Source organism: Artemia sp. Qi Xiang Cuo, chromosome 6 (assembly GCF_049724085.1).
Source record: "Artemia sp. Qi Xiang Cuo chromosome 6, ASM4972408v1, whole genome shotgun sequence".
Taxonomy (NCBI): Eukaryota; Metazoa; Arthropoda; class Branchiopoda; order Anostraca; family Artemiidae; genus Artemia; species Artemia sp. Qi Xiang Cuo.
Genome location: NC_142799.1, coordinates 17,342,807 through 17,364,659, shown reverse-complemented (window position 1 = coordinate 17,364,659; position 21,853 = coordinate 17,342,807). Strand labels below are relative to the sequence as shown.

Below are 21,853 nucleotides of genomic sequence, written 5' to 3'. Positions count from 1 at the left end.
GCCGTACCCGGAGGGGGGAGGGGTAGGGGGGTTTGAACCCTCCCCGAAATGTTTGTCTGTCTCGTAAATCGTAAAAAAAATGGATACAAACAAATTTTGTATGCGTTTTTTGAGGTTTTTCGTGTAAACCCCCCCCCCGCAATTTTTTTTTAGTAAAACGCCCCTCCGAAAAAAATCCTGGGTACGGCCTTGCCTGAAGTTAGCCTTCGCTGGATGAGTACGGGGTAATCAATCCATAGCCCTCCCCCAAAGAGGCGGAAAGAAGACTTTTTATCCTACAACCTGCCATATCATAACTCCTTCGCCTGGATGGAGACACAAGCTCTTACAGGAAGCATATCAAGAAACTAGTAAAAGAAGAGGCCCCAGAAAGACCTTCGAGGACAAATGGGACTTGAGGCAGGTACGTGAGGACAGCGACATCTCGAGAGTAGAAAAAATAGGGTATTCGTTCTAATAATGTCTAAGAAATATTTCAATGAATAAAAAATATAAGTTGAGAGCAAAAAAAAGGTAACATTATGCAGCTTCTCGTACAAATGGTAAAAATGTCAAATTATGTTCCATTTTTGTCAAAAGCTCCATCTTTATATTTTGGGGGTTGGGGTGAGGCAAGCACGAAACTCCTATGGTATGTTCTTCAGTTCACCTATCACAGATCAGGCAAAAACAAGTGGTAAAGTTCTACGAAATCATATTATTGAGTTAGGACTAAAGTGAATACACCATTCGATGCCGTTTTTTATGCTGATTACGAATATAATACGTAGTTCTCCCAGAAATTAATTATCGCCCCCCCCCCCTATATCGGGTCCGTCAGGGTTAGGTTAGGTTGCTTCGTTTGCAAGGGAAGGGCGGGTAATTCGTTTACATTATAAAATCTTACTATATTTGTAATCAGCATAAAAAAAGGCATCGAATGGTTCATTCACTTTATTCCTAACTCAATAATATGATTTCGTAGAACTTTACCAAACAAGTTTCTTGTTATTGGACTATCAATCCCAGAAAAAACAAGAAAGTTTGGAAACTTTCACCTTTATAGAAGATAATGGACATCGCCTTTGTTTGCCTTCTAATTTGGACATAATGTTCTATATCCATTCAGTGTCGTATGTCTCTTACGCACGATAATAAACATATTTATGCCATATAAACAGTGAATTGTCGGATAAATTTATCTGCTTAATAAAAATCTAGCTTATCATCTAAATTTACCAACCTAAATTTCTAAAGAAGTAACCAGTTTGAATTTCGATCAAGGCTTGATTACGTGACAGGAATTGCACGTCAGTAGCCAAGTTTTAATCTTACTCAAATGTAGTAACTTCTGATACTTGAATCTGTGCAAAATCCATTATGAAAATATGACAGAAATAGCGAGAAAAATTGAAAGAAAACTAATATTAAAAAAGGATGATGAAGACGAGCTAATATTTGAAAGTGTAACTGTTGGAAATTCTGAAAACGAGTATACAGATGAAGAAAAGTGCGAAACTATTCTAAAAGTGAAAAAGAAGAAGCTGAAAAGTACAAAGGCCAGAAATGCAACAAGAAAAAATAAAGAGACTACTGAACCGAAGACCAAAAATACTGTTATAGAGGTATATTATAATTCAGTTCTACCTAGGGGTGGAAATACGGTGGAGGGAATTTTGAACTAATGTGTATTATATTTCAGTTAGTTAGAACCAAGGTTCTGCTTGATACTATATGAAAAAAGAAAGTATATTTTCCTCCAGCTCTTGTTAAATTTATCCGTTTTTATTACCCATCACGGACACGTATGCTGAAATTTTTCTTTGCGGTGAGAGGGGGTGTGAAAATCTCAAAATAACGCAAAAAAGGTGGATTCAAGAGAAACACACTAAAACAAATATGTGAGAAATTTCGAGATTTAGGAGGGGATAGGTCCCGAAGCTCCCTCTCCCACACCATGTAAGTTCCTGGTTCAGTGTACGGGAAGTTACTTTCATAGTAAGTTAACCTTAGAGCAGACAGGTTTGTACTTATGTTGGCTCAGTTTAAGGATCCTTAGTTATGCCGTTGCTGGACAACAGTCTCCACATGAAGCACAACAGATCTCTTTTTTTTTGTGTGGGGGGGGGGGGGTGAAACCTCTGCCGTACCGTCTTTCGTCCCTTCAGCTAAAGTAATAACTTTTACAACTAAATACTATCACAGTAGGGACTGGCTGTAAGACAGTTGTCAAATACTTCAAAAAAGTTTTAAGAAATTTTTCAATGTCTTGATTTTTCATGTTTACATATATATATATATATATATATATATATATATATATATATATATATATATATATATATATATATATATATATATATATATATATATATATATATATATATATATATATATATATATATATATATATATATATATATTGGACAACAGTCTCCACATGAAGCACAACAGATCTTTTTTTTGTGTGTGGGGGGGGGGGGTGGAACCTCTGCCGTACCTTCTTTCATCCCTTCAGCTAAAATAGTAACTTTTACAACTAAATACTATCACAGTAGGGACTGGCTGTAAGACAGTTGTCAAATACTTCAAAAAAAGTTTTAAGAAATTTTTCAATGTCTTGATTTTTCATGTTTATATATATATATATATATATATATATATATATATATATATATATATATATATATATATATATATATATATAAATATATATATATATATATATATATATATATATATATATATATATATATATATATATATATATATATATATATATATATATATATATATATATATATATATATATATATATATATATATATATATATATATATTTAATTTTATTATTATTACTTGAGAAGGGGGGGGCGGGTGACCCAAGCCTGGGTTAGAAATGTTTGTTGTGAGGGGTATTGAGTTTGTTTAACATTTTCTGTGGCTTGGTTTCAAATATATATATTTAGAATTTTGTTTAATTCTTTAGATTGTCCTACATCCTCTTTTTTTTTGGGGGGGGGGGGTCTCTTAAAATCGCTTTTTATTTGGGTCTTTTAATTTTTTTTTTTTTTTGTGTGTGTGTGTGTGGGTGTGTGTGTGTTGAGTCTTTTAAAGGTTGAAATGCATTATATTGAAAATACTTTTTTCTTCTTTTTTTGTATTTGTGTAATTTCTGTTTTTCCCCTGTTTTTTTTTTCCTGGTCATAGAGCCTTACGATTCTATGTTGAAGTGTTTTTGTCGTAAATTTGATTGGTTGAATTAATTGATTGATTGATTGGGGATTCTTCTCAACGTTTACTGAAGTTACAAAGTAGAACCAGAATTATACTTGCTTCTTTGCTCTGCTTCTTCCGTTAAGATAAAATTCTAAGGTCATTATATCTATTTCTAAGCCCCATCGGTACTTGTTACATAACCCGACCACACTCAAGAAGTGAAGTTAAGTTAATCAAAATGAAATATACTAAAATATTACGAAAATATAATACTTTAGTTACAAAATTATGGAAACTACAACAGAGAATTATGGAAAGCAGGTTGCTCAAAACACATTATATTAAATACCTAACCTAACCAAAATACCAATTCTATATATTAAATGTTTAATCAAAACATACCTGCATAGTAGTTTATCTCACTAAGCCTAAGCTAGTTATCTCCAAATGCAAACAAAAAACCGGTTTCAAACACATCAAACAGGTCAAACTTCTTGAGTGTGGTCGGGATATTTAACAAGTACCGCCCCATCAACCGTCCGAAAAATCACATCAAGCGGGATACTTCCTATGGCGTCAATTCAAAGAAATTTAGGGTAGGGAGTAATATGTATTTTTCAAAATCTAGGGGCCAAGAACATCTTTTTTTCCAATGAAAATATAAAAAAAAGCAGTTTTAATGAAAATACCCCCAAAAGAGGTATTTTTCAAAATCTAGGAGAAGGACAAAAATTCTAGGGCCCCCACTGCCCCTCAATTGACCTCTTTTGATACCGTTATGTATGTTATCTATACAGGTGATTTCGTTGCCTTGCAATGCACACCTCCATCAGTTTTGGTTTATAGTAGATGAATATTTTAACCACATTGCCTGGCCTGTATCTTAAGGTAGCCTTGAAAAATAGAAGATATTTGGCACAGAGGTTTTTCAGGAACATTCAATGTCTTGAACATAAGCTTTTCCTTATAAACACAATACAATACTATAAAGCGTCATTTGCAAGCTATGGACAGTCAGGGTGACCACTCGATCATAGAAACGTTGAAACAGACGTCGTAAATAGGGAATAAGTTCACAAGGGTCGTCAGAAATTGTAATCTAAACGGTGTTGTGTGAATACACCCCATTAATGGGGTGCATATATAAAAGGAAACCAGTGGATCCTGTTTTCATTCAGCCAAAATTAAAACTGCTGAGCTGAGCATCTCTCATGGGCGGGGGGAATAACAAAAATAGAAAAGAAAACGCTGTCAGTTCAACACAGGTTTTTGATATGTAATGCACTGATTTTGATGAACTAACTTAATATTATATTATTTGATTTAGTAGTGAGTTTAACTGGAAATTGGCTAATCTAAGGCATATTTACGTTGAGATTTAGCTAGCACTAGACCCATTCATAATAAGAATTATCGAATTTACTACTTTAAATGGGAAATTCCTGCTACTCCTGCTGACTATCCATTGAAGCAACTAGCCACCTGAGACCAGCATTACTCCGCCTGCTCTTTCATTCCGATGCATTCACACCTTCAGCCTTTACCCTCTCTCATGATGTCTTACAGAACCTTGTGAAGACTTCTTCCGACTTTATTTGAGGACGCCCTGCTTTTTGCTTGGTCTTAGGTGGTTAGCTAAAAAGTATAATGCCTGCTAACTTATCATACTCCATCCGTGAAACCCGCATTGAACGTCTCAGCCGTACTTTTATTATACTCCCAGAAAATGGAATTGATCCACGTTTGTCGCACAGCTTGTTGTGTTATTTATGGCTATTAAAACGAGTACCAAAAACTATCCAAAGAAAATTAATGTGGGAGACATCGAGCATACCCTCGTTCAAGCACACCCATGTTTCAATGCTATACTTGTCACTATCATTAGTGAAGCATAAGATAGTTGTTATCACCCAGTAGTTTGGACTAATATATTTCTATTCTGGCAGTCCCATCCACTACAATTACGTTATGGCAACTAAAGTATCACATTATTAAGTTCTTGGAATTTAAGTATGCATTGGTTTTGCTTTTCCTGAGGCAATAATAGTTTCGACGATTTAAATAACATAAAAATTGCAACTTGGAATGTCACAACATTAAAAAACATTGGCATTTTGACTGACGAATTCAAATGTTTTGAGCTGGACTTGTTACGAGTTTCAGAAACCCATTTCTCAGGGGTATGAAACATGAAATTCGGTGTACAGAATCTGTTTACTCTGGCAGAAAGTATATAATAATATACTAGTTGCTCATTGTACCACTAAAAAGTGCAAGGTATCAGTCATAGTAGTGAAAGCTCCTGTAGAAGCAACTGATGGAGATAATAGTGACTCACATTGAATATAGTTAGAGCTGCATAAAATAATAGACAGGATCCTAAGTAGAAATATTGTATTTTCATTAGGGCATTTTAATGCCAAGCTCGGTAGGAATAGGGATAGATGGTATCTTAGCCTATGTAAATTTGTTGTAGGAATGTAGGTATAAAAAACTAGCTATAACCAACAAGGTATTTCGTCATTAAATGACCGTTATTAGCATGGTGAGCTCAAGACAGCTAACTTTATCGATTGCATCATTGCAAACAGAAGACTGGCAGGATTGATACAAGATACAAGAGTTTATAGGGGTTCTGTTATTTATTTTAAAAGTAAAGATCACCATCTAGTGAATCCTAGGGTTAATCTAAAGAGGAAATTTAGGAAGCGTAAATATCTTCCATTAAGTTATGACGCTGGTAGACTCCAGAATGAGGATTTAAGGAACACTTCTGCTACAGTTGAATATTAAATTATAGAGTCCAAAATTAGACAATTTAGAACATGGTTGGAGTAATTTTAAGAAAATAGTCTGTGAAGTAGCAGATGGTGTCTCAAAAATGCATCTTGGAAAATTAGCAAAAACGCTTTAGTAGAGAAGAAGCATTTGTACAAGAAGCATTTGAGTGATAAAAAAAACTAAAACTTTCTCGCATGCTGACTAATGGTTTGCATAGCGCATGTACCGACCTTCTGATTCACTGCCTTTGACCAGGCGTGCAATCCGTGGTTGGGGGCAAATAATCCGACGCTTCCCGTGTTTTTTCCCCAGAATTCTCCAGGTACCCATTTGGAGCTGGGTCGACTCTGGCTGAGCTTACATATTCACTCCGCTGACACCTGTTCCAAACCAAATAACCAGCGACACCAGGATTCAAACCCCGTCCTCATGGACAAAGACTTTCACTTCTAGTTTGCTGTCCACTCAGCTAGGACGGCTGCCATTTGAGTGATAGATCATGTGAAAATAACATGAATTTAAGGAAAGTAGAGAAAGCATTACAACACGAATTAAGGAGGTGGGAGGTTGAAGCCATGAGTAAAATTGCTGAAGATGCAGCCAGCCAGAATAGTATACACAAAGAAATGAATCTGAAAATGAAAAACGGGTCTATGGCCAATAAAGGAAACGAAGAGAACAAAAAGCAAACACATATTTCAGCCGTATACAACAAGGCGTCTTCAGTGTTAAAAAAAAAAAAAAATAGAATCTGAAAGTAAAATAATATAAATATGAAACAATGGATAAAATTAAAAAAGACTAAATAATACAATTGAAACAGATTATATGTATAAGATTGCCAGCTACGCTCATGAAACCAGAAAAGTACTTTTCCGGTTTCATGAGGGTAGCTGGCAATTGTATATATATATATATGTATATATATATATATATATATATATATATATATATATATATATATATATATATATATATATATATATATATATATATATATATATATATATATATATATATATATATATATATATATATATATATATATATATATATATATATATATATATATATATATATATATAAATATATATATAAAAAAAATATATATATATATATATATATATATATATATATATATATATATATATATATATATATATATATATATATATATATATATATATATATATTATTTAGTCTGTTTTAGTTTTATCTATATTTTTATTTATATTGTTTTAGTTTTAGATTCTAGTTCTTTTTTGTTTTTGTTTTTTGACAACCTTGTTTTGTACGGGCAAAATATTCGTTTGATGTTTGTTCTCTTCGTTTCCTTTACTGACCATAGACCCGTTTTTCATTTTCAGATTCATTTCTTTGTTTTGTCACGAGGTCGGCTTTAAACCTTTTAGACGGAATAGTAGTAAAATATTGCATTGGCATGTTAAAAAATTCATCTGGACTTATCCCCGTTAAAGACAGGAACGGGGGCCGTAATTAGTGACATTTTTTAAAATATGCTTGTTGTGAAGTTAGAAGTAAATTACTGAAGATTAAGAATATGGTTTTCGGAAAAGTGGAAGAACCTGGCGATTGTAAGAAAATTTTAAGTAAACCCGACTATAAGAAACATGTTAAGAATGAGTGCGGTAATTATAGAGGTATTAGAGAGGCTAATTATAGAGGCTATTATAACAGTAGGATGTAGCTGATGTACATGTAGCCTGGTTTCTGTAGGAAGTAATCACTTTTTATGATGATACTTTTAGACTTGGACCTGATGTAGATAAAGTTTTAAGAGACGAACAGTATGGTTTTAGGAAAGGGAGAGGATTTGTCGACCAAATTTCTACTCTTAGATTAATAATTGAGAAGTGCCTGAGTCATCAGACCCCTTTAGTTCTTAGCTTTTCAGATTATGAGCAAGCGTTACTTTAAATACATTAAAGTGATTAATGTTATGTACATGAATAACATTGCAGGGGTTAAGGTAGGAAATGAGTTTAGTTGCTGGTTTCATATTGACCCGGGAGTTAAGCTAGGTTGTGTTCTATCCCCATTTACATGGATCACTTTGATGGACTTTGTACTAAGGAACACGGCAAAGGCCATGGGAGAGTATTGAATCAAAAGTAAAAAGTGTTCTAGACTCAGATTCTGATGATGGTTTGAGCGTATTAGATGAAAATGTCAGCAAAAACAATCATTAATTAAATTGTACTTTAGTGCTGCCTCCTACTAGTTCCAGAATTCAACCAAATTGTGTAATTAATGAGTCATTACCCCGGCATCAGCTACATCTTGATGTCAGCTAAATCTTATTGTAAGGGAAGCTTCAATATTGGAGCTGAGAATTACTACCACATAGTTTTCCCATGAGATGGTATGAGAGTTTATGCAGCGGAATTTTTTGAAGCAAAATTTGCTCAAGTTCTGCATCTTGTAATTTGTCTGGGTTAATGATGGTCGAGCGACTAGAGAAAATGTACAATAAAAAGTACGGGAAGTATCAAACAGTTCGTGGTAACGAACTGTGAGTAAGGAGTGATCCGGCTCAATAGTAACCGTAGCTCTAAAAAACGGAATTTTAATACGAATATATACATAAAAAATTGGCTTATTATGCTGATTCCAAATATATACGTTTCATTAAGTTTGGTCTACGAGCTATGAGTCTGAGAAAATTTGTCTGATTTTGATAAATGGGGGGAAGACACCCTATAAATCATAGACTTTTATTGAAAATCACACCATCAGATTCAGCGTATCAAAGAACCCTATCGTAGAGGTTCCAAGCTGCTATCTGCCAAAATGTGGAATTTTGTGCTTTTTTCCACAAGAAAGATCACTAATGTGTGTTTATTTGTTGTTTTTTTTCTTAGGGGTGATCCTATCGACCCAGTGGGCCTGGCACATCAGGCGAGGGCTCATTCTAACGGAAATAGTAAGTTCTAGTGTCCTTTTCAAGTAGTTCTTCTACAAGTAGTTCTAGTGTCCTTTTGCCCTCCTAGTTGGAGGGCAACTAGGCCCCTTCTCACGTCATTTTTTTCCCTATATCGTCTGATCAAAGTTTTGAGATAGCTATTTTATTCAGCATAATTGAAAAGCCTAATAACTATGTCTTTCGAGATAAAATTACCCCCCACAGCCCCCGGGGAAAGGTCTTTAAACTATAACATTTGCCCATTGCTTACGTATAGTATTTGTTATTGGGAAGTATGCATGGTTATTTAGGGTGGAGAGGGTAGGAAGAATTTCGGTTGGGGGGAAAATGCACGGAGAGAAATTTTAATTGAGAGGGAAGTTTCCAGGGGGTGAACTTTTCAGGGGAAATTTTACTCTGGGGGAATTTGCTAGAATTCCTATACGGAATTTCTTGTGATGTCTTGCTTTCTCTTTACCGATTCAATTTTACGTGTGGAAATGTTAAGGGAAATTTTCCGGGGCAAGTTTCCGCCAGGATTGAATTGTACAGAAAATAATTCCGTGGGGAGGGAGATTTTTCCGTGGAAGTGGAGCCAGACATCCTGTTTTTTTTTTACACCACAGTATTTCACCTTTGCCTCTGTGTGCCACCTGCTGAATTGACAATGACTCAACTGCGCAACAAAAAAAGAAAATGCGGGTTGACCCTGCTCCACAATTTCCGCTGAAGACGTCTGTCTCTCTTCCTAAATTCCGATTGTAGATAAGTCCAGAAAATGACCCGGGAACGGGCAATAGTCAGCTCATGAACAAAACCATTCTCACAGGAGTAAACCTTAAGATAGAACAAAAAGTAACTATAAATAGCACGGATTAAAAAGTCGAACATAGTTCATGTGGTAGTATATTTAACAAGGGATTTAATATTCTTTTTGTTGCAAGTGTGTAATAAGTCCTGCCTCTGACACTATCTTCAGCCCTTTCTGTAAAGTAGGAATGTCTCAGTAAGTTAAAAAGTAATTATAAAGAGACATTTTTAAGTACAGAAATATGACTAACTATCGACCAATTTTTGTGCTGTTTGTGTTTTGTAAAATTAATATTCAAATTTCGTTTTAATTATTCATGTACGCTGAGCCAAATTCAAAACCTGCATTAACTCAAAAGCGTTCAGAATTAAATAAAAAAACAGGTTTTTTAACTGAAAGTAAGGAGCGACATAAAAACGTAAAACGAGCAGAAAATATTCCGTATATGAAAGGGGCGGTCCCCGCCTCAACAACCCACTCTTTACGCTAAAGTTTGACTTTTTGTCACAACTCCACTTTTTAAAACAATAAAAATCTTTAGCGTAAAAAGCGGGCTGTTGAGGAGGGGACAGCCCCTTTCATATACTGAATAATTTCTGTTCATTTTAAGTTTTAATGTTACTCCTTACTTTCAGTTAAAAAAAACTTGTTTTTGTTTATTTAATAGAAACAGAAAACAACCTTTTGTTCATTGCAGTATGCCTAGACACACCTTCCCAAGAACCATGCAGTTTTTGTCTAAAAACAATATACCAACTGTTTCTAACCCTCCCCTCCCAATCTTCTCTACAATCGTAATTCGAGCAATTCAACTTGGCTGAAGTTAGTTTCAGGAAGCTGAGTTGAAACGGCTTAGTTGGACCGGCTTAAGTAGATACTTTCAGTGTGTGTTTAGGTGCATTTTAAACTAACCAAAAGGCACTGTGTGCGTACTACTATTAGTTTCAACTAAATCAAAACAAACTACATGCATGCAGGCATGCATGTCAACGTGCAACACGTAACATGTATATATATATATATATATATATATATATATATATATATATATATATATATATATATATATATATATATATATATATATATATATATATATATATATATATATATATATATATATATATATATATATATATATATATATATATATATATATATATATATATATATATATATATATATATAATGAGGAACGGCTTAGAGAATTAAGCGGAAGCTTTCAGGGAATCTTGATGTTTACTGAGGCTAAGAGTCTTTTGGTGAAACTTTAAGAGGATATTTAGGGGGATGTTTAACTAAATCGAAACACACTGTGTGTATTCAGGTTACCACAAGGCTGTTTTAGCAGTACAGCTTAGAGTATTAAATTGAAACTTTGAGGGCGTGTTGGGAGGGATGTTGATATAAAAAGCGCCATGCAGGCTATTAAAAGAGCGTAACAGCTATATCCATGGGCGTAAGGAGGGGGGCAGCTGCCCCGCCCCCCTAGACCTTCAAATTTACATTAGATATGGCTGAAAAAGCAGATGGTTGGAAAAGCAGTTGATAAAAGACCTTCCATCACCCTATTGACTGCCCCCCCTAGACAATATGCTGCCTACGCCCATGGCTATATCCCAGGTACAGCTGAGAGTACTAAGAAGATACTATATGCTTACTACTACTAATATTTCTATTGCTACTACGGACAACAAATACATTTTTACACTTAATATAATTTCTCTTTTTTCAAACAGTTCGTGGTAACGAACTGTAAGTAAAGAGAGACCCGGCTCAATGTTAACCGAAACTCTAAAAACCGGTTTTTTGATACCAATAGATACATCAAAAGAATCAGATTTCAATGCTGAATTCAAATATATAACTTTCATCAAGTTTAGTCCTACCCATCAAAAGTTACTTGCCTGAGAAAATTTGGCTGATTTTCGAAAAAAGGGAGAAAGACCCCCTAAAAGTAATAGAACCTTAATGAAAATCAAACCATCATATGCAGCGTATCAAAGAACCCTACTGTAGAGGTTTCAAGCTCCTATCTGCAAAAATGTGGAATTTTGCATTTTTTTGCCAGAAGAAAGATCACGGATGCGTGTTTATTTGTTGTTGTTTTTTTTTCCAGGGGTGATCGTATCGACACAGTGGTCCTAGAATATCGTGGGAGGACTCATTGGAACGGAAATTAAAAGTTCTAGTGCCCTTTTTAAGTGTCAAAAAAATGGAGGGCAACTAGGCCCCCTCCCACGCTCATTTTTTCCCAAAGTCACCTCATCAAAATTTTGAGATAGCCATTTTGTTCAGTATGGTTGAAAATATGATAACTATGTCCTTTAGGATGAATTAATCCCCCGAAGTCCCCGGGGGGAAGGCCGAAAGTTATGAACTTTACCCAATGTTAACATATAGTATTGGTTATTAGGAAGTACACAGACGTTTTCAGGAGGATTTTTCCTGGTAGTAGGGGGGTGGGTCGGTCGGGGGTTATGTGGGAAGATCTTTCCACGAAGGAAGTTTTCATGGGGGAAGGGACATTACTATGAAGGGGGCGCCGGATTTCCCAGCATTATTTAAAAAAAAGATCAGAAATTAAATATAAAAACAAACAAGTTTTCCAACTGAAAATAAGGAGTAACATCAAAACTTAAAACGAACAGAAAATATTACGTGTATGATTTGGTTCACCCCCTAGTCAATACCTCGCTCTTTAAGCCAAATATTTTTTAGTACTTTCATAAGAGCTATTTATTCTAAATAACGGCCTTTGTGATTAAGGGGTCATTGTTAAAAAATTGGAACAAAATTCGATTTTTAGCTTAAAGAGCGAGGTATTGACTAGGGGCGATCCCCCTAATATACGTATTAAAAATATATGAATATAGAAGTTCATTACGTAAGTTAATTCGTAAGTTACGTATATTTATTACTAATAAAAATATTCATAAATAAAATTAAACAAGTTTCGAGAAAGCCATTTAACCAAATAAAAGTAAAATTAATATGCAAATCTTTTTTTAATTATTCATGTACTATGAGCCAAAATCAAAACCTTAATCAAATCAAAAACTTTCAAAAATTAAATGAAAAAAACAAGTTTTTTTTAACTGAAATTAAGGAACGACGTTAAAACTCAAAACGAACAGAAATTGTTCCGTATACGAAAAGGCTGTCTCCTCCTCAACGCCTCGCTCTTTACGCTAAAGTTTGACTTTCTCACAACTCTTATTTTTTTAAACAATAAAAAACTTTAGTGTAAAGAGCGAGGCGGTGCGGCGGGGACAGCCCCTTTCATATACGGACTAATTTCTGTTCGTTTTAAGTTTTAACGTCGTTCCTTACTTTCAGTTAAAAAACTTGTTTTTTTTCATTTAATAACTTTAATAAATACAATAGCCTTAAGACTTTCTGGCTATTGTGATGATTTCTTTTCAGTAAAGTACAAATTATGTTCTGGTCTTTAGAAGGCACTGGAGGGGGTGTCAGCCCTACTCCTCTTAGTTCTGCTCGTTTTGAGCTTGATCCACTTATTTATTGTAATTTCTGATCGTTTTGGGTTTCATTTATTTATTAATGGTGGTTTATGGAAGTTTCACACTTAAGAAATTATTTGACTTTATTTCTGCTCATCTTTGATTTAACTTGGCTCTTTACTTTTCTTTGAAAAACTTCTTTTGTGGAAATTTTTGTTTTACAATGAGTCATATTTATTAAGAACAATGCATTATTTTGAAAATAATTTATCGAAAAGACTGTAGTCGACTATCTGGGATTTTTTATTTTTTTTTATAGCCCTAATATAATCTAAAACCAAATACAGTAGCAATCACCAAGAATGAGCTGAATATAAATCAACAAACTACCTATTATTTATATTCTTGACAACATCCTCTGAAATCAAAATTACCAGAATATATTAACTTAAATTAAAGGTTGTAAGAAAAAGATTGCTTTAATAAATTAAAGGTTATAAGAACGCCAAATTGCCTAAAATAACAGATCGAGCATGGTTAATCTGATTATAAATGTAAGAAAAGAATCAAAGTAAATACTGAAAAATTGTACCTCAGGAAATTCAGGAATAATAATAAAAAACAAACAAGTCTCCAAAGAAGAGTCTGACATGCAACAAGCTCGCATTACTATATTTCTTTCTTCGGTAGAAGTGGACCGACAAAACAAAACTTTTCCCTGAATTCATATCAATGCTAATTTATTAGATTGGTTTCCAATTGTCTTTAGTTTATCAAGCTGTTAATCTAAATCCAAATATACTTGCAATAACAAGAACCATCAGCATATAAATCGACGGTCTGCCTACTATTAATATTCTTAACAACCTCCTTTGAGATCAAAATTACCAGAATCTACTAGTTTAAATGAAAATTTATAGGAAAATACAAATTAAAAAGATCTGAAACTTTACTGAGAATATTGCCAGAACAGCGTTTTTTTCTTAATATGCAAGAAGAATTAATCCTGAATAGCATGCCAAAATTGCTTATAATAATAGGCCTGGTATGGTTAATTTAATTGTAAAAGAAAGAAAAAAGTCAGTACCTTGAAATCTTGTTTTGTTAATCTGAGGAATGACTTTACACACAAAAAAAAAAAAAAAAAAAAAAGTCTTCGAAGGGGAGTCTGACGTACAATAAGGTCGTGCAAAATGAATCGCCTCGCTTTTATTGGTCTTTAGAACCATACCAATCAAAGAAGACTTCGAGTACAAATAATGACAGAGCCAAGGTTGGGGGCAGATTTAAAAAGAATAGGAGCATCAGCAAATAGACAAGATGAATAGCAGCCTAAGATCATCAATGTAAACAAGAAAAGCAGAGGACTAATGGTAGAGCCCTGTAGTACCCCCTCTTCTTATAAATGAAGGTTGAGGACAAGACTATTCAATAATCACGCTCTTAGAATGGCCATTAAGAAAGGAATCAAACCAATAGATGTAAAAAAAAACTATTAACTAGATTTTTGCGGTTAGACCCAAAATTATTTGCCTTAATCGGGTAATTTTATGGTTTCCTAGTAAATATTTCTCTATCCAGGCTAAAAACCAAATCCATAAAAAAACCACTACCACTGAAGACCTATGACAGCACCTTGGCACCTGAGTGCAACACAGCTGTGCACGGTCATCCTCCGCCCCACCTCTTCAGAATTTCATTCTTTACTCCTTAAGCCTTTCCTTGTAACCCCTCTTCCCCCCTCATGTGAGGTACTACTTTTCATTTGGCTCAGTTAGACTGTCAAAGTGCATACTTTCTGGCAGTTTGTCATTCACAAAACGCAACTTACCATCTTACTCGTTCTTTTTCTGCAATCCCAGAAATCGGGTGTGATCTATAAACTGTGTACAGCTTTTTTTTTAAATAGGGTACTTAAATGGGTACCTAAAACTATCCTTAGATATTGAAAACATCTAATATCTCTTCCTCGTTCGTTACCACGAACTGTTTGAAAGATCAGCATAACTCAAAACTACTTGCAATAACGTAAAATTTATGAAGCTAACATTGTTAAAATTATTCAAAGAAGCCCAGAACGCAATAAAAGTTCCCCAGACAACATTTAGAACAGGAAGTATCACTTTTTCCTGCATGTACGTTTCATTTCTTTTTTAAATCAGGTAATCTAACTCCATTAAAATACTGTAAAATAATAATCAGTTCATAAATACTTGGACTATCCACTAACAGTATTCAGCAAAAATGATAAATACTACCCAGCTTCTCCTATGACCTCTTAAAAAAAATAAGAACAGTCGAATAAACTGTCAAATATTTAGTCTATTTGGCAAATGACCCGCCTATAACAATTTGATCCGTGTTTTTTTCTTTTAGGATCGTGCAAGGAGCAAGAGAAAATTCCGCAAAAGAAAGCGCGTTGCTGGCCATGTTTTGAATTCAAAGAAGGAAGTTTTCATAAACAAGGTACTGTTCTCTACTAGGCTATAGCTTGGATCGTTTTTTTATTTCCTGGAGATTGTATATCAAACTAACGTTTTTTAAATGAATATTTCGTACAACATTCGTGAGGGCGTGTGGGAACCTTCTTCTTTTTCCCTGCAGGTTTCATATCAAACGGACATTATTTTTAATGTGCCTTTCATCATTCACCACTTACAAGGGCTGAAAGCCAAAGTTGAAGCCCAAACAAAAAAAGGAGCCCTACTTTATGAATCAGAAGGAAGAAAAAAAATTATAAGGTATTTCAGACTAGAATGATTGAAGTTTTTTCGGTACTTGTGCATTATACGGTACCCACCGCTGTAGACTGTACAAGGAAGTATTAATGGAAACCCGTCAAACGGGTATTTGCCAGAGATATATTGATCGCAAAGCGTGGTTTGTCATTGAGTTTATAATATTTAAACTGTTGTTTTGGGGGGTTTACGGGGGGGGGGAGGTACTTTGGTTATTTTCCGTATTTAATATATTCTATGATTTACCCCCCCCCCCCCAAATGCAAATATCTAGCCCAAATTTGTTTCTAAAATATTATATATTCATCCTCTTTTATTTTACTTCATTAGCATTAACCAAACTTGACTTCTTTCGTGGGTAACGTATAATGTACAAGTACCGTTTTTTCTTACCGTTTTAGGCATAAAACTTTAGTAGAGAGTGAAGTAGTGTTATTTTGTAGATTCTAATTTTATTTTTAATCACGCATGGAATACCCGCAATTTAATTTTTAGGGAGGGGCTGCAGAAAAGATAGTAGTCTGGATTTTTTTTAACTTAAAATGTATCACCATCAAATCCAATAAAAAACAATAAACTGTTTCAAAAATAAATGTAATGCTTTTGATGCTACGCTTATCTTATGATGCAGTTCAGAATATGTCAGAAGTTCGAAGTATGTCAGAAGCAAACTGGTTTCGAAATTTATTGCTTGTTCGTTGATCAGCATAAGATTTGCGAGAACAAGATCTCACGAAACAAATACATAATACCAAAAGTAAACCCCTGTTTCAGTTAAATATTCTTCTCGCATTAACACTCTAGGTAAAGCTTGAAACTCTAAGTACGGCTCTATGCATGATTTCATAACGAGGGTAAAGAAGAGAGTGGCGACGAGGGTAAAGAAGCTCCAGAATTTATTATCCTTGACCAAGTACATTACTATTACTATACTCCCCGAAATTCTGCGGAGACGTGTCCAAACTCTCTGGCCTAGATAATACCCTAAACGTCATCTGTAAACACTGTTGCACTGAAGTAGACGGTGTTTTATCCCCCCCTTTTTTTTATTAAAATAGGTAAACTCTACAAAACATGGAAGGGGGAAAAGTGACTTTCGAATCTTGAGGAGGCAATTTATCCATTTGCAAGGAAAATATTGACCCTAATTTCCGACCGTGCTTCTTAATGTGGACCCTAATCTCCGACCGCCTTCAATAATTTTCTACAAATTTGGCAATCTAGTTCAAGTCATGTTTAAAAGAGTTAATTCCACAACATATAATAAAGCACTTAAAGTTTTAAGTCCAATATTGGAAACACTAGCAGTGTTATCACTTGGGGTCTATCAAGCTGCATCTTTTGTTTTTAATCTTTTGTACACCTGCTACCATTTTTATTTCAAAAATTACTCCCACAAACACCAGAAGTTCACAGTTTGAACTATAAACCCTGATATGTTTGAATGAAGTGTATGTTACTGTTATGGGCCCAAATATGTATGTACATTCAAAAGATTGTATAAAAAATTTATTTTTTAACTGAACTACCATTGAACTTAAAGAGCCTTCGTGATTTTTAGTTACATTACGTTAATCACCAAGATTTTGTAAGAGTCATAAATAATGCTAAAACAAAAGAAGTAACAATAGAAAAAAAGAAAAAAAGAAAAGAAAATAGAAAAAAAGGTGAAAAAGAGGGGCAACAAAAGTCTCACAAGTTCAAATTTTTTAGCTGCCATTCCAAATTATAACCACCACCCATACCTTTAAGTATGAAATGAAATGAACTACGTCTAGTCGTATCTGTATCATCCCTGTTTCAACCGAAATAGATTAGTCCCATGAACCAAACTATTACTACTTCTACTAACAACTCGTTGCAGCATCAAGTCGTCTGAATTCAACAGAGCTGTGCGTATTCTTCATCCATCCCGATCTATTCAAAGCTTTACTCTTTACCACCTTGTATTAAATTACAATGTCCTTTAAATCCTCACTTTTGACCTCTTCCCATTCTATTCGGGGACAACCTGCATTTCCTGGTCCCAGATGGATGACAAAAAAGTAAAATATTTGGCAATCTGTCATCATTCTTCAGTGAAATCTGCCTTAGCCATCACAACCTTTCTTTTATTATAGTCCTAGAAAATGGCATATGAACATATTTTTGGTTTACGTACGGCTAGTCAAACGAGTACCCAAAACTATGGACATTTCCTCTGGAAAACATTTAACAAAATCTTCCCCTGCCTTCCGAATCCCCCACGATTCAGAACCATACTTGACCACTATCATTACCATAGCTTCAAATATCCCAGTGTTGGTACACAGACTTACCTTCCCATTGTTTCAGACCTTTTTCAATTGCGAGAAAATACCTTGGGCCTTCGCTATTATACTTTTTACATCTTTACTAATAATACGACCATGGTAAGTGAAGCAGTCCGCTTCATCGATCTTCTCGTTACCCAACATCACCTCTTCATCTTCCTTTATTCATAATCTAGTCGATTTAGTCTTCTTAACATTAATTTTCAAACCTATTTTTGCATCTTGAAATCTCAAAACTTCCAAAAATTAATTCAATTTACTAAAATTTACATCCAGGACACTCAAATCATATGCACAATCTAAGCGTAGGATATATTTACCTTCCCATAGCCCTTGTAGCGCTCCTTAGGATCAAGTCCATCAAAACGATCCATATAAACGGAGATTGAATAAACCATGAACCAAAAAGGGTTGAATAAGGAAAAACGAAAAAAAAAGAAACACTGCAATGTTTTATTACAATAAATAGATAATCAAATTGATCTCAGCTTCTTTGTGCTTACTTATTAGTTTGACCAAGTTTAAGTATATTCAGGATTGATCTTCCCTCTTAAATATAAGATTTGGCGACCAGTCAGCAGCTGTAACGCACCAAAATGACAGTATAATATATATTCAATTCAATTTATTATTAATTTATTATTATTATTCAATTTATTAAATACTACAATAATTACATAAACAGACTCAGGCGCTAGAGGTCCCAAGAAGCATAGCTTGGGGAGGACAATTGAGTAATATCAGATCTATGCATTCGCCGATCCAGAACTACAATATTACTCTGAATTTTACCAACAGAATGATCTAAATATGCTTAGAAAATAGGAAAAGTTTCCTATTTTTACATGTTTCTGGCGTATTCTCAACATATTTTTCAATATCAAAAAAGATACAGACAATTTCAGAAATATAAATCGGTAGATGGATGAAACCGAATTTTGGCTACCGAATGATAGCGAAATATTTGTCTAGCGTTGGAACGTTAAAACCGCGGGAGGTACGAGTGCAAAAAAAATAACCCCAAAACCTGCAGAGGGAACAATTCCTAAGCATAGAGCTATCAAATTGAATACCAAAAATTGTTTATAGTGAAATATCCCATTACTGGAAGAATTCCATCGTTATATTCTTCCGCTTGAATTGGTAGAAGATTTTTTTCATCTACCAATTGGTAGATCAATTTTTTTCACTTTTTCCGTCTTTTTTCTAATAATATTAATCTTCTGAAGTCTTAATATTATTATTAACTCCGAAAAATCTATTTTAATGCTTTTAGTTTTATTTGTCTTTGAATTTCTCCTTCAGAAAAGTCTCTTTTCATGTCATGCTGTGCGCATATTCCATCGTTATTCTTACGCATGAATTGGTAGATGACGAATTTAAGGGTCATCACTTTTTTTTCATTTTCTCCGTCTTTTTTCTAATAATATTAATGTTCTAAAGTCTTAATGTTCTTGTTAACTCAGAAAAAATCTATTTTAGCGCTTTTAGTTTTATTTGTCCTTGAATCTCTTCATCAGAAAAGTCTCTTTTCTTATTATGCTATTCGCAGCAGCGCACACCTAGTAAAGATATGTGACGGAAAGCCAAACTTTTCGTCAATAATATGTTGAAAACAGATTTTTTCCAGGAAAAACAGTATAATTATCCATCATCTTTTTCATTTCTAGAAGCTCCAAAAAGCTGGACAGAAGATAAAATGGATTATGAAGACAAGCATGCGATACTTGGGCATTGGCTTGGTGAAACTACTGTCAATCCCTGTTTATGTTGACAACCATAAACAGTACTGTGGGTGAAATTAGTAGCTTTTTCCTAGAAACCGAACCCTGAGAGCAAAACTGTCGCACTTTCCTCTTAGCCTAGGTTCACAATGGAGTAATGTTCAATAGTCATTGTAATTTAGTCGGCCCCAAAATCGCAATTTCAGTTGATTTGTGAAGCAACGACGGGAGTTGTCCAACTCAACCTTTAACAAGTAACTTGGCAATTTTATCTGGAAAACAGCAACTGTCACAAAAGAGACAAATTTTGAGCTTAAAAATTCGACGACAAACATATAAATGCATAACTGAAACTAAAATTTCTCATATATGTGATTGACAAATAACATTTACCGCAACTAGTCTTTTTTTGTGCGAAAGTAGGATTAGGCCAAAAAATAGCAAAAACTCACTTTTCATTTCTTCTTCTTCTTTACCGTTGAGTAACGGTAAAGTTGTTACCGTTGAGTAACGGTAACAGACAACGTTACCGTTGTCTGTATCTCTCCTAGTCAAGGTGCCCTAAGATATACGATGTCAAGCCTGCTCGATTCAAACCTAGGCACACTCAAGCTTTCAAAGCTGGTTTTCTCAAATTCATTACTTTATTGCAGGAATGGAGCGTATTTGGGATTCTGGACTTATTTCTGATTTCTGTTTTATTCCACATCAACACTACGTTGTTGCTGTCATATAACCACACATTTATTCTGTGTTAAACATTTATTATGTTTACATTTATATGCTGCATAACCAAAGATTTATAGATTTATTAATTACTTGATAAAGGTAATAAATTGCACCATAAATAACAAAGTGATTACCCCATGAATCATCAGGTTCAATTATGATTTCATTCAGTTATGCAATAATTTTAAGTCAGAATTGAGACAACTATAATAGTTTGAAATGGCAAATGAAATTACGAATTCAAAATTGCACAACGTGTAACATAATCAAAATGGCATCTATTAAATATTGCTAATCAAGCCAAAATACGAAGAGTAATGAGTAACAAAACCATACCCAGGATTTTATTCTGGCATGGAAGAAGGGGGAGGTACAAATTAGAAAAAAACATTAAAATAAGTGGATTATATCGAAATGTGAAAAACTATTAAAAATTCGTAAAAAATTGTAACATTTTATGTGGCAGAGATTGCAAATGAGCCCAAAGACATACTACCCTAACTACATAGCCGAGAAATATAGTTTTTACTGGTTATACCCACTTAAAACCCTCTCATCTCTTACTCCGTGCTCATTATTCTAACCTAGCTCCCAAGTTCTGCTTATTTGAGGAAAGGACAATTTTGCTGTCAGGAGACGTTACGGTGACGCAACAGTGACACTTTAGGACCTATATTACGGATCCAATGTAAGAGGTTTATGATTGAAGAGTATTTTTATTAGCAAGCTGTCAAACTAGTGCACGATGAACGCATAACACATGTGGCAAATTAAGGCGTTTATTAGCGTCATCATCAATATTAGCTTCAACTATGTTATCAGTGATAAAAATTCTAACGTAGTTATTAGATTCTAGTTTCATATTCAGGGTTCAGATAGTTGTATGTTCATTACCGCAAAACGGCTCGCACATAACAGACGCAGTAGAAACACGGCTTTGTTCACATAAAATCAGATTGCATCCTTTAGGAAAACTGCAAAATTGGAGGTTCCATGGGGCTGAGGAGAAAAAAGAAATCATTGTTGCTAGCAAGGCCGTACCCAGGGGGAGGTTAGAGGAGTTTCAACCCCTCCCCCTCGGAAATGTTGGCCCAACTAGTAAACACGCAGAAAAAATGCCTACTAACAACTTTTTTATGTATTTTTAAAAGTAATTTTGTAAACCCCCCCCCC

General features: G+C 34.3%; 1 protein-coding gene across 1 annotated transcript; it reads left to right on the top strand.

Moving 5' to 3' along the window:
* Positions 1-1,249: 1,249 nt before the first annotated feature.
* On the top strand, positions 1,250-21,853 carry LOC148950932 (uncharacterized). The gene is made up of 3 exons (XM_089090516.1): positions 1,250-1,604; positions 15,554-15,643; positions 19,898-21,853. Exons 1-3 carry the CDS (start codon positions 1,368-1,370, stop codon positions 20,024-20,026), a joined length of 456 nt encoding a protein of 151 aa, XP_088946642.1. The 5' UTR covers positions 1,250-1,367; the 3' UTR covers positions 20,027-21,853.

Coding starts and splice junctions, on each gene's coding strand:
- LOC148950932 (XM_089090516.1), top strand. CDS start 1,368: ATGACAGAAATAGCGAGAAAAATTGAAAGAAAACTAATATTAAAAAAG. Junction 1,605..15,553: donor CCAAAAATACTGTTATAGAG/GTATATTATAAT, acceptor TTTTTCTTTTAG/GATCGTGCAAGGAGCAAGAG. Junction 15,644..19,897: donor AGGAAGTTTTCATAAACAAG/GTACTGTTCTCT, acceptor TTTCATTTCTAG/AAGCTCCAAAAAGCTGGACA.